The 17,560-nt window shown below is 48.3% G+C and overlaps 1 protein-coding gene across 6 annotated transcripts; it reads right to left on the bottom strand.

Annotated features, from left to right (window-relative positions):
• Nucleotides 1-193: 193 nt before the first annotated feature.
• On the bottom strand, nt 194-17,239 carry TRMT10B (tRNA methyltransferase 10B). 6 transcript variants are annotated; one of them, XR_004000937.1, is made up of 10 exons: nt 17,114-17,239; nt 15,291-15,516; nt 14,156-14,264; nt 11,534-11,658; nt 10,264-10,416; nt 7,559-7,637; nt 6,488-6,555; nt 4,463-4,586; nt 1,103-3,035; nt 194-1,041 (listed from the first exon to the last, which is right to left on the bottom strand). XR_004000937.1 is itself a non-coding variant. In XM_030566872.1 (9 exons), exons 2-9 carry the CDS (start codon nt 15,483-15,485, stop codon nt 2,929-2,931), a joined length of 960 nt encoding a protein of 319 aa, XP_030422732.1. In that variant the 5' UTR covers nt 15,486-15,516; nt 17,114-17,239; the 3' UTR covers nt 1,071-2,928. The 6 variants fall into 6 exon arrangements, 3 of the variants coding, with proteins under 3 accessions (XP_030422732.1, XP_030422734.1, XP_030422733.1); XR_004000938.1 differs by having other exon boundaries at nt 194-1,063; nt 1,125-3,035; XM_030566872.1 differs by lacking the exon at nt 194-1,041 and having other exon boundaries at nt 1,071-3,035.
• Nucleotides 17,240-17,560: the final 321 nt, after the last annotated feature.

The raw sequence follows: 17,560 nt of genomic DNA, 5'->3' as shown, positions 1-17,560 counted from the left end.
GGGGTCATTTTGCGTGGTGGCACTGCTAGAATTTGGAGGGATGGCTAGGAGAGAGAACCCTGGGGGAATGCTGCACCAAAAAATTAAAAATTCTGCACACAGTATTTGAAAAGTTTGCAAAATTCTGCACATTTTATTTGTCAAAATAACACACACCTACCAAGTTTCCATTATTTTGGTAATTTATTTCAATATAGGTGTCAGCAAGTATGTCTGTAACAATATGGACACTAAAAAAGATTCAGGAAATGTTTTTTGACAAATAGGTGCCTTACTAAGCCTATAAATACAGACCTCTGTGTAATAATTCATTTAAACTGCAGTACAGAACTGTATTTCTCACCACCACCAGCAACCCCAAAGCAGTGCAAAGGCTTGGGGGAGTTAGGGGTAACAGAGGAGCTGAGGGAAGTAATTGCTGGGAAGGGGCCTGAGTGTGAATTTGGAGGTATTGTTGGGTGTGGGTGGGAGAAGTATGGAACAAGTTTTTTTGATGGGGACAGGGAGATTGTTAGGGAGCCTCTGCTGTGCAGCTCCTGGGTGCTCCCATTCAGTCAGGCACATCTGCCTGTCCCCATAGGGCCATGCACCCCCAACTCCATGTGTCCTTCCACCCCTCTGTCTCTATACCCCACTCCCGTGTCCCTGCACCCCCACCCCACATGTCCCTGTGCCCCCAGTTACCCCTCATCCCCACATGTCCCTGTGCCCCACACCTCCACACAGCTACCCCATACCCCCATATGTCCCTGCACCCCCACCCCATGTGTCCCTGTGCCCCCACTCAGCTACCTCCTTACCCCCATGTGTGTCTACACCCCACAACCCCAGGTAGCCCTGTGCCTCGATGCAGATACCACTCATCCCTATGTGTCCCTGCACCTCCTCCCCTGTGTCCCTCAGGGCCCTGCACCTCCACTCCCATTTAGCCCCTGCCCCAGTCTGTCCTCCCTCAATATCCCTTATGAACCTGTCTGTGACACACACACCACCAGCAGCCCCATATGCCCCACACTCTGTCTCTTTCCTTCCCCCTCTAACCTCCCATACCCTGTCTCCTGACCTGGCCCCATGGCTCTGTCTCTTTCCTTCCCCCTCTAACCTCCCATACCCTGTCTCCTGACCTGGCCCCATGGGCATGGTGCTACCTTCTCTTCCCTATCAGCAGCTGGGGCTGGCCCTGGAGCAGCTGTTTGGGTCTAGTGACACAGTGGCCTCTGGTAGGCAAAAGGCATAACGTCAGCAAATTTCCCTCACAAGTTATTTACTGCAGGGAAAAAAAAATTCCTCTTGGCCCATGAATGCTGCATATGTGCACAATTCCCCCAGGCATAAACATTGCAGCCAGCAATAGCACCTGCAGCTGTTCTGTACTATTTGTTAGCTAAGTCTTTAAATACTTTGGGCGCAAACTCTCAGTTACATTAAGGCCCCATTCACATCCCTGGCCACATAAAGGAGTCCTAGGGTGTGGCTGCACAGCAGCTGTGGGTGTTATTTGCCGCTTATGTACACATACCTGCACTTTAGAAAACAGCAGAGAAAGGATGCCCCAGGGTGGGTTTCAGAAGCATGCCTGCCTGGCCCACTGCCCATGTACACTCACTTATGTAGCCTACACAGAAACTCATGCTGCAGCATCCTCACTTCTTCTTTTAGTGAGCTAGGTACAGTAAGCTAGTGCATTGCGACAAGCTGCAGTGCACACAGCACCCCCTGGAATGAGACTCAGGCCTTCTAAATCTAGTTTTGGTGGGTTTTCCCCCATTTAAATGTGGGGAGGGAGGAGGAGTGTGTTCAACAAAAGTAGGTAGCAACAGCATTGCATGAGCTAACAAACTTCCCTTTATACTTAAAAACGTTTATGCTTCCTTTGTTCCTGGACTATATCCTGGCAGTATAACACATCACAGCTTTCAGAAGGTGAATAGGTAAATTGGGGTGACAGTATTGATTTGGGGCATCTTCCCTGCAAGAACTGTTTTCATCCTACTGAATGTTTCAAGAGGGCAGCCATCAATGGTTAGTGGTGGGATAGGGGAAATCCAAGAATAAATATTCTATTATGACATTAATTAGATGTTAACAGGAGCGGCGCCTCAGCTTCTGGCACCCTAGGCAGAATTTGTGGGGCGGCATTTTGTGCGCTCCCCATGGGGCTCGTGGGAGCTTCTGGTTCCGCTCCCATCACACCGCCGAAGAAAGACCCTCCGCCGAAATGCCACAGGCGACAGCAGCAGTCATTGAGCTGCTCAATTTCCTGCCACTGTTTTCCGCGGCACATTGGCAGAAGGTCCTTCTTTGGCGGCACGATGGGAGCAGAACTGATGCTCCTATGGGGAGCGCACAAAATGCCGCCCCTCGAATCCTGGCGCCCTAGGCAACCACCAAGGGTCGCTTAATGGAAGCGCTGGCCCTGGATGTTAAGTAGCAGAAATATGAGTAGAGCATTACAAGAGAAATTTTCCTAAATAAGGGCACTGTGTTTTACCTGTGAAAAGATGAGTCCAGTTGACTGCTACACTGGTGTAATTAACTACTTTAACCCCACACTGCCTACTTGTCATTAACATGACAGTCAAAACCTTAAGGGATTTTTGTACATCTTCTCCCTGCCCCAAGAGGAACTGGTAGTACAGTAGTGCAGACATTTCCAAAACACTAACAGAACATCAGCAAGAAATGACAAGTTCTCTGTATTTGAAGCCCAGGGATGACCCTTGTTTTCCAGCAATACACCAGTGAGGTAGAATGTATGAAACTGAGGAGCTCCTTATGCCATGTAAGCCACATTTCTCTGAACACAAGCTACGCTGATACCTGTGCTTGAAATAACGAGGGAGGAGTTTGCTTCTTTTGGCTGTGCAGCCCATTAACATCACAGAATAAAGAGTCTTCTTGCGTGTTGCTAAGCAGATGCATTTTCCATCATAGAGCTGTTTCCTGGAGAACGTAGCCTTTTCCAGGCGGAACTCCAGCTTTCAATGCTTCTGGCCAGTTCTGGGTCTCATAGTAAGTTGATAAGGCATCAAAGACTGTCAAAAAGAGTGATCAAGATCAGTCTAAATACAGCAATCACTGGAAATCTGGGCTTGTTTGTCACTGGCAAGAACAACAAAGGCTGGAACAGCTGACAGCAGCCAGGCATGGTTGCTATTGTTTAGAATCTGACGGGCAGGCAACCTAGGAAACTCGTTTGTCACGTGTCGGTAGCTAAAGATCAAAGGCATTAGGAAATTCTACCTTCTAGCTGACAGCCATGCTGACCTCCTGACAAGCCACCACAGATCAACTACAGCTTCCCGGAAAAGCAAAACATACCAGGGCCTCTCCCCTAAGAACAGCTTCTCCAGTCACACTTCTGTGTTTCCTGATGCTGCTCTTCACGTTTTGTAACTTTAAGGAGAACACTTTCACATTTATTGAACTTGGGCCAACTTTTCACACTTGTGTGCCTCAAGATAGCGGTGTGCTCCAGAGCGTTAGGAAAAACTATCAGGCCCCCTTCAGCAGGTGCCTACAGTGGGCGAAATTTCTGGCACTCGTGTTTGAGAACCTTGGCGTTCCCATTTAAGGCAAGCTGATGTGAGTACTACTTCCTGAGCCTGCGTCTACCCCTCACTGATTAGACCATCTTAGACTTGTGTCTTCTGATGCATTTCAGCAAATACATGCAGATTCTAGCCACTTGCTTGTAGCTCCCCCACCCCACCACACACACACCTACCTATCCTAGGCAGTATTTTGTATGCTCCTCTTCATTATCCTTTCCTCCTCACACCACACCTTCATTGCAACATATATGGACAGCACCAGGGGGTTCCCCAATACAGCAACCCTACTGAGATGTGCAAGGCAGCTCCGAACCCAGCCGCTCGCCTGAGCAGCAGCAATACATGTGTTTTGGTAAGACGGAGAGGGGAATTTTGGGCTCAAGGGATAATGGTAACTCGTTTTCCCACCCTGCTGCAATTACTGCCCTCAGTCCTTCGAGGATGTTCATGCGTCAGGGAGCAGTTCTCCAGCCTGAATACCGCACTGATCGGCAGCAGCCAGTGCGTAGACACAAGCTGGCCCAGGTCTAATAGAGCTTGAACTCGGACTAGTTCTTAGCAAATAGGTGTTTGCTTTGCTGAGCTAACGATCAGTGGCACTTCTGCTGGCAATGCTAACGTGAGTGGGCCCTGCCACTGAACTAGCCTTCGAGCAGAGTGAGGGGCCACATACCCATGTTAAGGCAGAGGGACGGGAAAGCTTCCACTCTGCTATACCTGTGCAGAAGACAAACTCGAATTCTAGGCCCCACCACACATACAGCCATATCTCCCCTTCTTTTGTTGTTCTAGCCCAATGAACGCTGGGGCCTGAACTTTCCTCCCGTTCCCTGGCCCATGATTGAGACCATGGTGTAGAGCTCTGGCCTGTAGCTGCATTCTGGCAATAACCAGCCTGGGAGCCATACCTTGATTGATTGCTAATGTCTCCGAATGATAGTTCTTCACGTTGGTGTTCTTCACCATGTACTCGGCAATGGGCAGCCGAGCTGTCTGCAAGGAGTGCTCCTGTGCCTTCTGCAAGGTCAGTTTCTGGAAGTTAAGTAAGAGATGATGCACACGCATGCACCCTGACCTTTTCCAGTCGGATGGCCTCGTAACACACACATTGCCCTTTGCTTAGGAAGGGCTGGGTGTGTGGGAGACAGGCCCATGCCCTCCAGGGCTGGGTAAAGCCAATTAAGACAGACTGGAGCTGTCCCTGCTACATCCCTCCATTCCCCGTGGAAATTGCCACCCCAGAACAGACCGGGGCACCAACTGTCTGCAGCAGGCAGTTCCGGAACAACATGCCCCCCGGGGAAGTTCCTTTCCAGCCCCCAAGGGGCAGAGGTTAGCTCATCCCTGAAGCATGAACACTGATCTCCCTCCCGGAAGGTTGCGAGGGGAACTGCCAGCCACAGACAAGCAATGGGCAGGCCGCTGCCTGGAAGGCCATTCAGGACAATAATCTCCTGCCAGTTCCCATCCCACTTCTACCCTCCCTCCCCCACCCCCACCTGGCAGAAGGTGAATGAGTGGAAACAGGTGGACATTGGAATCCATTCTTCTTTGATCGCTCTCCAGCTGAGGCTAGACCTGTGTTTGGTGTAGGGGACAAGTTCTGTTGCCTTGTCTGTGGCACCTAGTGGGAGTGGCTCTCTGTTTGGCTCCTTCCTCTCAGGGAAATCCCCTCAGCCAGTTCATTCCCTCCCTGGGGGCCAGCCGGGTGTGGGCTCGGGCAGGGTCCCAACCTGCCATTCGCCCTGCTCAAGGCCTGTACGAAGCCATGAGCACAGACCGAGTCAGTCTGAGCAACCATGTGCTGGGGGATTCAGCTCTGTCTCCCTGGAATTGGCAGCCTCCTGGCACTCCCAGAGCCTCACAGACAGGAAAGGAAGGAGGCAGTAGGCCAGAAGCGATGCTCGTCAGCAGTGGAGGAATGGACGGCGCAGACATCTGCACCAGCTAGTGAGGGTGTATTTTCCACTGACACCACGTGATCCACGGGGATCCATCCTTGCACCTGGATTCCCAGATAGCAGCAGTAACTGGCAGTTCCTGTCACTATCTACCACAGGCCAGGAGCCTGCAGACATTCCTCCCAAGCACAGCTCCTACATCTAGGTGTTTGTTGCCTCCAGGCTAGACTGCTGCATGCACTCCACACAGGGCTAGGCCCTCAAAAATAGTTAAGTCCCTAATGCCCACTGCCTTCACTGGGAGTTAGGGGCCTACATACTCTGATGGCGTGGGCCTCATGGATGATCTTTAAATTGTGATTTGTCTGGGCCCTGCCCGTCGCCTACACCCCGCACATCTGTCACCTAGACCCTGGCCCAAGAGTACCCCTCAGCTGGGAGGGGCATGCTGTCAGAACCTGGGTTTAGCGCCTCCAGGACAGAGGCAATGGGGAGCATCCTCTACCTATGGATTCCACGCCCCTTGGAAGGCACCACATTTAAAATCTCCAGGTAAAAGGCGAGACATTTATTCGAGTTTGGTGCCACATGCTATGGAACTTACAACATCACACACTTGAAACACTTTAACGCGGCGAGTCAGCGGCTTTCTAAACCACTGACTTATCTAGCCTGTGGTAATTTGCGTCGCCAAAGATGTCCGACAGTGGGACGTGTATGGCCCCAAACTTACAGAGGGATGGAGCCGTTCCCCACTGGGACTCTTCGTGGTGCAGAGGTCCATGCTAGCATATCTGACTCAGGAGGGAGCCTCAGAGATTAGGAGAGATGGCAAGGCTGGAAGTCACCAAACTTATATTCACAATATAGTTTTATGACCATACATTAGGAATCATTTGCAATAACCTGATTACACTGCTAGTGAAGAGGAGAAAACGGCATGACTTACTGCATCATTTCCTGCCACTAGTGCTGGCTGAAGGTGCCATGGGATTTTGTAAGTGTTTGGTGCAGCTTCCACCAAGAACTCACCTTCTGAATGCTTTCATCCACGAGCCCGCCGAGGACATACACTCTGTGAGGGTCAATGTCCTGCAGAGCTAGAAAGTGCCACAGTTAAACAGAACGCTAGGCCGGTTAGCAGTAGCCGATCTACTGCAGAGGAGTGATTGGCTCAAACTGTTCTCTCTGCACAAGCTGGGCCCCGTGTGCTCCAGGAAGCTGGGGCCGTGGAGTATGCTGCAGAAGCAACCCCGTGCCCCAGAATTGTGCGCCGTACCCTAAGCTTGTATTGGAGGACAGGGTCTAACCCTAATGGTTACCAAGGAAACCGTCAAAACATGAACATCTGCCTGAGTCTGCAGAGAGCCTGAAACAACCACTCAGAGGTGGGCTGAAAATGGAGAAATCTGTAGATTCAAATTGCAATGGCAATGCTTGTTAACTCTTTCACTGCTGATCACTTTGACTTGCAGCTTGTGTGCTTACCCTACAATGCCAGAGAGCCAAGCCTCACCACATGCCAAAGGCCCCAACTGTATCTACCAAAGTTTCCTGCACCCACCCTTCAACAGCTTCCATAGACCCGATCCACACTTCCACTACGAAATTCTGCATCAGGCTGTCAGTTAAAAATAGAGGAGCAGCATATAATACGTTCAACAGCAAGCCACAAAGGGGATGCTGCAGCGACTGTTTTATTTTCATATTTAATTCAGTAAAACCCTCTCTTTAAGATAGATCTGAAACAGCCACCGAATTTCCAGCCTGCTGTTCTGGAGTACTGCAAAGTGCAGGGTTCTAACCACACAGCACATGGGTCAAGACACTGATATTAATGGGAGTTAGGCATCTAAATACCTTCAAGGATCTGGGGCTAAAACCTTCAGTCATTGCTTGGACATTTTGAGCATTGATTAGTGTAGATCAGATCCCAGCTACACCAGTTAGGAACTGATCTGTCTGAAGTAGTTTTAAACATGGTTTAAGAAAAGCTTTCAAACCAAACCAATCTTAGGTCAATTTTTTTTTTAAATAAATTCTAGATTTTAACAACCTGAGTTCTCTCCCGCCACAGCTCCCCCAAACAAGTAAAGGACTCACCATTCTCAGAGTCAGGAGTGAGGTAGACAATTGTCTCTAAAGGAAATAGGTCAAGGTAACTTTCTGGAGTGGTATCCATCTGAAAAATGCAAAGGGAGAACACGCATGTGAAACTGACAAGAAGTATCTTCAGCTAGAGTCCAATACCCTTCTCAGACATGAAGCATATCAGAATTGGTCAGGCCTCTGGGTCATTCAATCCCACAAGGGTAAGATATTTTTCAGAAGAAACTAACACACATTCCACATCTATAAATACCACTGGTAATTTTCAAGTTTTGTTAAATTCTTTCCTAAGCAAAATTAGCAGACATATTGAAGGAAAGAGATTAGCAATAATCCTAACTAACTAACTTCACTGCCTCTGTTGAGAATTAGAATATCATCCATGACTAGTTATCGCAAAGTCATGAATTTTCCCCCTTTAACTGCCCAGTTTGTGAAGTTTATTAGAGGGAATAGAGCTCAGTTGTATCCAGGGGTCAGGTCTCCATGGTGCCAAGTGTTGTGTACACACACAAGACAAAAAGATGGTCCCTGCCCTAAAGAGCTTAGTGGGCTTGATTCATTCCTCAGTTGCTCTGGCTTTTTCCCATGGAGACGCTGGCTGAGGGATCTGAGTTTTATTCCCACAGACCAGCCGTGTGACCACTTGTAGGGAAAGCCATGTACACCAAAATTTCTCATCAACTGCTCCTCTACAGTTCCACCAATGGCAACGGAGTTTCCCAGGTGCCACTATCTGAAGACAGGGTTACACAGATTTAGCTAAGGTCATAGTTTGGCCTACAAATTCTTAACTACGTCTGACCTTGTGTGCAGAAGAAAAAACCCAGCTTGACTCTGACATTCTAGGCTGAGGTTGCAGGGCTGGCTGTCAGGAAAAGCCTCGTTTTATTTGTGAGCTGGACAAGTTCAAGATCCAACAACCATGGAACACCCCTCTTGCTGCAGGCCATATTCTAAATACAATCACACATGAAGCCAAACCTCAGTTAGCAATGAAAACGGAACACGTGAATTGACACAGTGGGTCAGATCCAGGTTCCATCTCACCCAGGATCTTGTCTCTACCAGGGGCCAGCACCAGATGCATCAAAGGAAGGTGCAAATACCACACATCTGCCCAAAAACCAAACCAAACCAAAAACAAAACAAAAAAAAAACCAGTGTCTCGCCAATGCAGCAGGGGCTGTCTTTTTGTTCTGTGTTCACACAGCACCAACCACAACGGGGTCCTGGGCCACGGCAGGGGCTGCTAGGCACTTCAGCAATGCAAATCATTAATAATAATAATAATTTCCATGTCATCTGCAGCAGCTCTTGTCACGTTATTGATTTGAACTGGGACCATATAGAACATGGTTGCAACCGAAGTCCTGTAGTGGCACCAAATCTTGTATAAAGGGGGTCAAATGAGGTGTCTAAGACAGGGTTATGGGTTGCTGGTTATGATTATGCTGTCTGTATGTGTGTATCAGTTTTGTAGTTGAAGTTATGAATATTGGCTCTGTACTGTCTGTATTTCAGACTTATGCTATGCTATGCTTCTGGGAAACACCCAGTTGGTGTTACCTCTGTCTAGCCTGCTTGATGCCCATTAAAGACCATCAGCTATACAACTGACCCACGGAGAGAAGGCAGATACACCTTCTAACTCAGCAAAGTATGCTGGGACTTGCCCATGTGACTCCAGACTCCATTTTGCTATAATTTTCCACAGTAAAAACAAAGAGGTGGTCTTACACCTGGAAAAGCCTATAAAGGCTGATGCCTCATCTCCATCTTGTCTTCAATCCTGCTTCTTACCTCTGGAGGGACTTTGCTACAAACAGAAGCTCTGAACAAAGGACTGAATGACCCATCCTAGCTGTGGGTGTACTCCAGAGACTTGATTTAAACCTGCAGTTTATTTCATCACTGCTACAAGCCTGAACCAAGAACTTTGCCATTATTGTATGTAATTGATTCCATTTAACCAATTCTAGCTCTCATCTCTATCTTTTTCCTTTTATGAATAAACCTTTAGATTTTAGATTCTAAAGGATTGGCAACAGCGTGATTTGTGGGTAAGATCTGACCTGTATATTGACATGGGTCTGGGGCTTGGTTCTTTGGGATCGAGACAACCTTTTTTTCTTTTACTGGGGTTTTGGTTTTCATAACCATTGATCCCCATGACGACTGGCACTGGCGGTGATACTGGGAAACTGGAGTGTCTAAGGGAATTGCTTGTGTGACTTGTGGTTAGCCAGTGGGATGAGACCAAAGTCCTCTTTGTCTGGTTGGTTTGGTTTGCCTTAGAGGTGGAAAAACCCCAGCCTTGGGCTGTAACTGCTCTGCTTTAAGCAATAGGTCCTGAATTGGCGCTCTCAGTTGGGTCCCACCAGAACCAGCATCGTTACAGCTCTACACTCAGTTTATGATCCCACTGAGTGTAATTCACTCTTGTTTCATTGGCTTTGAATAAGACACTTGTCTCGAAGTTCAAACTAAGATACATAGCTGCTATGTTCATATGAGGGGCATACAAAAAGGTACAACGAAGAAGGGAAAGATTCTAGCTTGTGTTACTGCATTTTAAAAACAGTCTTTTAGATTATATAGATATGAGTCACAGGAGTAACATGTTTTGCTGTGTACAAGGGGGCAGTCGTCACAGTCTTGTAGAATTCACTCTCGTCAGTTACTTTTACAATACTTACGAGGTAATTGGAAAACCCATCGTTCATTCGTAAGCACTCTTCAGAAATAGGACTGCCTGCCACAAATCCAGTAAGGCAAATCCAAAACGGCTTTCCAGCTTTCTTGTTGGAACCATACAGCCTCCTTATCTGAGCGGCAAGGCGACTTATTTCCTTCCAAGAGAGAACGAACATCTGCACACAACTGGCCCAGATGGGTACAGGCTCAGAGCTAAGGGCACTACTTCCTCCCACCTCAGGCCCAGCGTGAAGATCTCCCATCACAGAACAGGTCCGGACCAGCCCAGCCCAGCTTAGAGTGCAGAAGCTGAGGAGGTGGCCGAGCTCCTGGTCTAGCGGGTATTTAAAACACAGACGCCAACTTTCCCAGGCACCAGCGAGTGCTCGAGCCCCTCCCGGCCCCGCCCTGACTCCACCCTTTCCCTGCCCCCATTCCAACCCCTTTCCCAAAGTCCTTGCCCCAACTGCACCCCCTCCCTGCCCCTATTGGATCCCCTTCCCCAAATCCCCACCCCTGCACCGCCTCTTCCCCGAGCACGCCGTGTTCCCCTTCCTCCCCCCTCACTCCCAGCTGCGCGGGGGTGGAAATCGGGCAAGCAGCGCGCTCAGGGGAGAAGGCAGCGGCGGAGTGGAGGTGAGGTGGGCAGAGGGGCATGGAGCTGCCGGTAGGTGCACAGCACCCACCAATTTTTCCCCCATGGGTGCTCCAGCCCCAGAGCACCCACAGAGTCGACACCCATGGTTTTAAAGGCCATTTTTCATGAGGGACAGTGGAGATTTATGCTGGGCAAGAAGAGTGGGGTAACCGAGGCTCTGTTCTGCCCTTGGCCTTTGGGTTCCCTTCCTGTGCACTGTGTTTCGGGGAGAGAGCGTGCCAAGGGCAGGGGCACACTGCCTGGGTACAAAGCAGGCCAAGGACAGAAAGGTCAGTCAGATACTCCCATCCCCCATACAATCTAGCTCTGATCTCATTGGTTATTTAAAAGGAAACACTCTGGTTGTGTAGCAGACAAGCTTCAATAGCGGAAGCAAAAAAGAATCACCTGTCAAAAATGGATATATACAAATGAATTGTTCTTACCAGCCAGGCCCCAATCCCACAATGGGACCCGCTGGCTTGGCCCTGTGCAATGGGACCTACTGGCACGGGGTCTCTGCTAAATACCTCCCCCCGACCTCAGGGAGGTGCCTATGCTGGCAGACCTCATTGTAAGATTTCTCCCCAAGAGGCTCATAAGCACTAGGGAGAGTAAGCAGTTGCAGAGCATACCTTCTGTGTCATGTGGCTGGTCATACTCAGATCTATACACAGCCAGGGTGCTGCCTCTTTGGCTGCCAGAAGCCGCTCCTTGGCGATCGCTTTTAAAACACGTTTGCTGTGCTGGTGAGCAACGCCTGGAACGCAGAGCAGAGAGAGAGAGATGGGAGGGGAAGTGTTAGGGGGAGTCAGGGAGAGAGAGGGAATTCAATCGCTGAAATAATGCAAGTGCCTGTAATGTTGCCTTAAATCCCAGGCCCCAGTATTCTTGTTGGGTTCCTCAGAGGCGGACTGGCAGATGAGCTTTTTTCCATTTCCCTGCTTGGGTTCCCCACTCCCTCACTCCCCCAATGGCCCCTCCCCCACAGATCTGTTGGTGTGGGGGCAGGAGGGTCTCCGTTGGTCACATCCCCTGGTGAGGTACTTGCAGTAGAGAGAGGGACATATTAATGCTGTTGAACAAGGCACTGGCCAGACCTCTTGCGTAACACTGAATTCTGCTCACCCGTGCTCCAGGGAGACCAATTCAGCCTGGAAGAGGTGGAGAGAAAGGCTGCTAGGCTGATCAGGGGAATGGAGGGCCGATCTCACGAGAGGAGGCTCACAGAGCTTGGCTTGCTCCGCCCAGCGAAAGGAAAGCCGGGAGGGGATCCGACTGTTCTCTATAAACACACCAGGGGTAAACACCAGGGAGGGTGAAGAACTACTGAAGCCAAAGGATGAGGCTGGCACAAGAGCCAATGGGGATAAACTGGTCCGGAGTAAATTCAGGCTGGAAATGAGAAGAAGGTTTCTAGCCACCAGTGGGGCGAGGGTCTGGAACAACCTCCCAGCAGGATCCGTAGGGGCAGACAACCTGACTGCTTTCAAAATGGGCCATGACAAGTCCATGAACAAGATTATCCAGTGGGGTTGCCTGGGAGAGCAAGGGACTGGACTCTCTGACCCAGAAGGGCCCTTGCAGTCCTGTGCTCCTTGGGTTCTCAGGGCTGAGCCTCGTGCCATGGAAAGAGAAGAGAAGCTTGGTCTGGCAGTCAGCTGCCTCGCACGTGATCTCCTCCCACTGAGGGCCATGGCAGGAGCAGAAAAGGGCTGTGGTTACAGAGAGGATCCAGGGATATGCAGCTTTCCTTATCCCCACTGTTTCTCACATCTGTTCCACACCCCTGAACTACTGTGACCCCTACAAAAAAGGGGGCTGTCTCTCCAGGCTGGGAAATGCTGCCTCAAAGAAACACAAAGGGGATGGTTTGTTGGTTTCAATATGGCCATGCTCGGTCTTAGATCTCAGGGCTTGAAACAGATTTATAACAATGGCTGGTAAACTCTCACTCCAATTTCTTGGTGGCGTCCACACTAAATGATTGTTAAGTTTCAGCTTTTCCTTGAGGAGCTGCTGGCCTCAGAGAGGATTCCTGCTGCAGTAACTGCATGAAAAGAAGCCTCTGAAGAAGGGCCACATACAGATTGCTCCCGAGGAGAAATTTCTCAGATGGGAAAGGCATGACGAGGTGTCCCATTCCTAGACACTTGTATCTGAAGATGTTATCCTGCACTCACTTAAACGTGCGAGTAACTTCACGCAGATAAGGATTCCCACTGAAGTACATGGGAACATAGTAACATGAAGTACCCGCCTGCACAACGTTAAGAATGTGTGCGCGTTAGTCGTTATAGGCCTTAACCAGCAGGACGTTTCATTTTGACGGTGAGCAAAACAATTCCAGATAAAATTTACGTTTTAATAAAGCACAGGCCTCAAAAAAAATCAAACAGGCTAATGTTCTAGCTCATATAAGATAGGGTTGTAAAAAGGCAATATCATTGTCTTGTGTTGGATTTAGTTCTATATTACAAGGGGGTTGGGCTCTTTGTGAATGTGCCGAACTCCAGAGGTATTTCTGGACACGATGTTTGGTGGCTGCTTATTTTGAAGCAGTCTTAAAAATGGATTTTTCCTCCCCTCCCACCCCACTCCCCATGTGTTAAAAGCCTGATACTGTGCTGTCAATAATCAGCAGAATCTTGGAGAACTCCCTCTGAACATCCACGGGCTTGTCTTTACCGCAGGGTTAACTCAAGTCTCATCCACACACACAAATCTGTGCGCAGGGTGGTACTTTCATTTGCAATGGCCAGCAGGACCAGAGGGATAGGCAGCAGGTCAAGTTAACAGTGTCACTCTGTGCAGCTCCAGTGTAGCCGCTTTCACTAGAGCTAGGCTAACTGGAGAGGACTGAACTCAAGCGTAGATCATTTGACTTAACTCCACAGTAAAAATAAAACATTGCTCTGGTCTACACTTGAAATTTAGGCTGACATAGCTACATCCCTCACGGGTGTGAAAAATCCACACCCCTGAGCGACCTCACCCTCAGTGTAGATGCTACTAGGTGCGTCCTTGGGAAGATGGTGTTCCTACAGTGGTGGAAAAATCCCTTCCATCGGCATATGCCACATCTACACTATGACATTACAGTGCTGTTGCTATGCCCCATAGTCCCCATAGTGTAGACAAAGCCATAGGCTAAGAATCAAAGTCATTAAAACACATAGCCAGATTTACAGCTGCTGTAAAATTTCAGCTGGTGTACAGTGGCTGAGCTAACCCCATAGTTTTCAGTTTGCTTGTACCTTTATCTTCAGCGTGTTTAGCTTTTCTCCTCTCTTTTTCCTGTTTTCTCTTCTTCTTCTTTGCCGTAACTATTTTCTCCCAATGCCTCTGTTTCCTCAAAACATTCTTCTTTTAACACAAAAGAGAACAAAAGGATCTGAGAAGCTCAAGAAGATGCAGAAGATTTAAAGTGCCGACCTAACCAGTTTTTCTAAACCCCAGACCTAAGTTTGAGTCCACTTTCAGAAAAGGATGCCAAGTCTTCGGCTGTAGATTTGTGCACCTATAGCCCTGAATGTGTGCACACAAGCTGAGTAGATCCCTACCTACCCAATTTGTGTGCACAAATTTAGTTTTTGCTTGTGCAAAATCATGAGTGCAAATAGATAGACCGGACTGAAGCGTCGTTAAACGATTGGGTCTAAACAACAACATTTAGTGGTGGATTTTAAAAAAATTGTTTTGAAAAGCATTTTTGTCTTTTAAACTACTTCAGTAACAGTCAAGGAAACAAAGCCACAAATCAAGTCTATTTCTCTTGATAAGAGCCCACTCCAGCTAAACTTACTTGACTTCCAGGCTGCAAGATGAAGCCTCTACAAATATTTTCTTTGTTCCTGAATGATAGTTCTTGTTTACATCTAGCTCTGACATGCATTTACCAAAGGAACACTGTCAAAATAAACACCATACAGCTAAAAAACCACCTTCCTTATCTGACTCACATCATTAGAACAGAGCTTTGAAAGATCCACTATGCTTTCCCCCCACTCTCATATTTGTGCTATTTCTTCCCTGCTTTGTATATGTCTCTCAGCCTGGATGATGCAAACAGACTGGTCAGTTTCACAGCCTGGGGACCAATCTCTAGCAGGACGCAGCTGTGTTTGGGTTCCCAGTTCCACTAGCAGGAAACGTTTACATGGGTTTGTTAAACGAAACATGGGTTGTTAAAGAATATAATTTCTAGTTTTAGTCGTTACTTTTAAGAGATCCAGCATCTAGCTCTGACCTTGTGGGTAATGCTGTTAGGCCCTGATCCTGCCATGGCTCCGTACAGGCAGTGCTGCGTGCCCATGCAAACTCCCTGGCTGCAAGAGGCTGCCCATACTGGCCCATTGGCAGGATCGGGGCTTTACTTTATACTGTACGTACCGAGTACCACTTCTCGCTCCCCACAGGAAGGTCCTTCGGGGTGTCACAGCCTGTGTCAATCTGCAGGAGCTGAAAGCTTTCACAGACGCTTTCCCTGTCCCCTCCATCATCCTGCCAGGTGACCTCGCATTCCCATTGTTCATCTGCTCCCCCGACAGGGTCACTCTCCTCTGTGTCATTCTCTGCATGTTTCATCGTTGCTCCGGCACAGTGCAGAGTGGTGGCACTGCACAGAAAGGGAAGGTGATCAGAGTCTAATGGAGACTTTGCATGTTTCATTCAACAGACCATATTGACCCTTCCTAGGCGCAACTCACACCTGGCAGTGGGGGGGGGGGAGCATAGAAAATCAAGCGGCATTTCCACTGCTGCCCTCCTTCAAGGCTTCTACTGGGGGAAAGCAGCTTTGGTCTGACCCCCAGGAGCCTGCCAGGGAAGGCTGCAGCCCATTCAGGCTGCACCAGCTCTCAAAGGCTCCTCCAGAAAAGGGGAGGTTGTAGGAACCTTGAGCCACCAGGGGACTCTCTGGCCCAGTGTACACAGACCCTGGAGCAAATCTGGCCCCATACATCTTTAAACCCTGCTAGCTGAAAGTATAGGCAGTGGCATAAGCTGCCCTCGAGCAGGGACGAAAGCAAGAAGAGGTTTTGTACACTTCATGATTAATGAGCCTACAGGGTCACTAACAATGTGTGGCACTCCCAAGGGACAGAGTCTGATGCAGACAGGCTGCAGCAGGATGGGATTATTAGAATGTGTGTGTGGCACTGGGACATTTCTCTTTAGAGAGGAAGTAAGTAAGTAGGGCAGCAGATTGCAATTGACTAGCAGGTACAAATACAGCATCCCATAATCCAGAGGAACAAACTCATGACACATACAACCCTGCTCAGCTACATCTTCATTCTCCACATTTTTATAACAACGCATAAAAAAATATTAAAAATAAGGTTCTGACATTTTTTACTCCAAAGCTGTGCAAACTTTTTCAAAACTGTACTGACCCTTCTTTGGAAGGGTGATGGTACTTGATCATTCCCTAGTGCTTAGGTATATCTTATCCCTTTCGGACAGGACTGTGACAGAAACAAAAGTGAAGCTGGCTTAATTGTATCTGTCTCTATTTGGCAAAAGAACTCCAAACACTCCATGATATAAACTGCACCTGAAAAAGAGCTCGGGGTAGCTCAAAAGATTTTCTTTTTCACTAACAGAAGTTAGTGCAATAAAAGATATTAACTCACCCACCTTCTCTCTCTAATATCCTGGGACCAACATGGCTACAACTACACTGCAAACTACAAATAGCACACACTCTGTACGCCAAAAAGAAAAAAAGCCATCATCCCATATTGCTGTTACCCCATCCACCCTTCCCTGCCCTCTTGGTTCAATCACCTACTGCCATTCTGAAACTAAGCTTTTGAAGGCAAGCATTGTATTTCATTGTGTGTCTATTCAGTGCCTAGCATTGTGATCTGAGTGTGACCTCTAGGCACTGCAGTAATAATGATGCCTGCTGAACATAGACAAGCCCATGAAATTCCCAGCATTCCCCTCTCTATTACATATAATGGTCAGATTTTGCAGGCTCAGCTAAACTGCTTTAAATCCAGAGTAACACCACCACCACAGCTAAAGGAGTAAGGGAGTTAGTGGAGATCTACACTGGTGTAGGAAATCAGAATTGGGCCCCATGACTTTAAAATAAAAATACACATCTGGTCCTCAGCAATTCAGTAGTTACAGTAACAGGCCATGCGGAGGCAGAGACAATGTTTCACACTCTTTCATTCTTTAAAGTCTCGATGTTTGCTACTCACCAGCCACACTTGGTCCCCTAGTGACAATGCCCAGTGCTTAGGACACAGCCAGGCTGTAACAGCACCCGCACCTTTAAAAGTCTTGCGGGCACCAAACTACCCATGTGACAGCTAGACTTAGTCATGTGGCTCAGCCTCAAGGTCCCTTCCTCTGCTGAGCCAACTGCATTCTGGGAGTTGTAGTCCTCATACTCTGAATAGCTAACAGAATGAGCACCCTGGACATCTTAACATTCCTGGTTTTAAGCCATGTGAAAGAAGACAGAAGGAGCTGCTCTTGCTCCTCTATGGCTTTTTCTTAACCTGAAAGCAAACCTTTTCCCCCTTTATTAATGTTCTAAACCCTCTTTTCTGTTGGGGAATTTGGGGTCAGAGGGTTTTTGCTTTACATTTTCTTTCCGTAGTTCATATTTCTTGGTATCTATACTTAGTTCAGGTTGTCTGACA

This window comes from Gopherus evgoodei, chromosome 6 (genome assembly GCF_007399415.2).
Source record: "Gopherus evgoodei ecotype Sinaloan lineage chromosome 6, rGopEvg1_v1.p, whole genome shotgun sequence".
Lineage (NCBI taxonomy): Eukaryota > Metazoa > Chordata > Testudines > Testudinidae > Gopherus > Gopherus evgoodei.
This window is presented reverse-complemented; position numbering and strand designations above follow the sequence as displayed.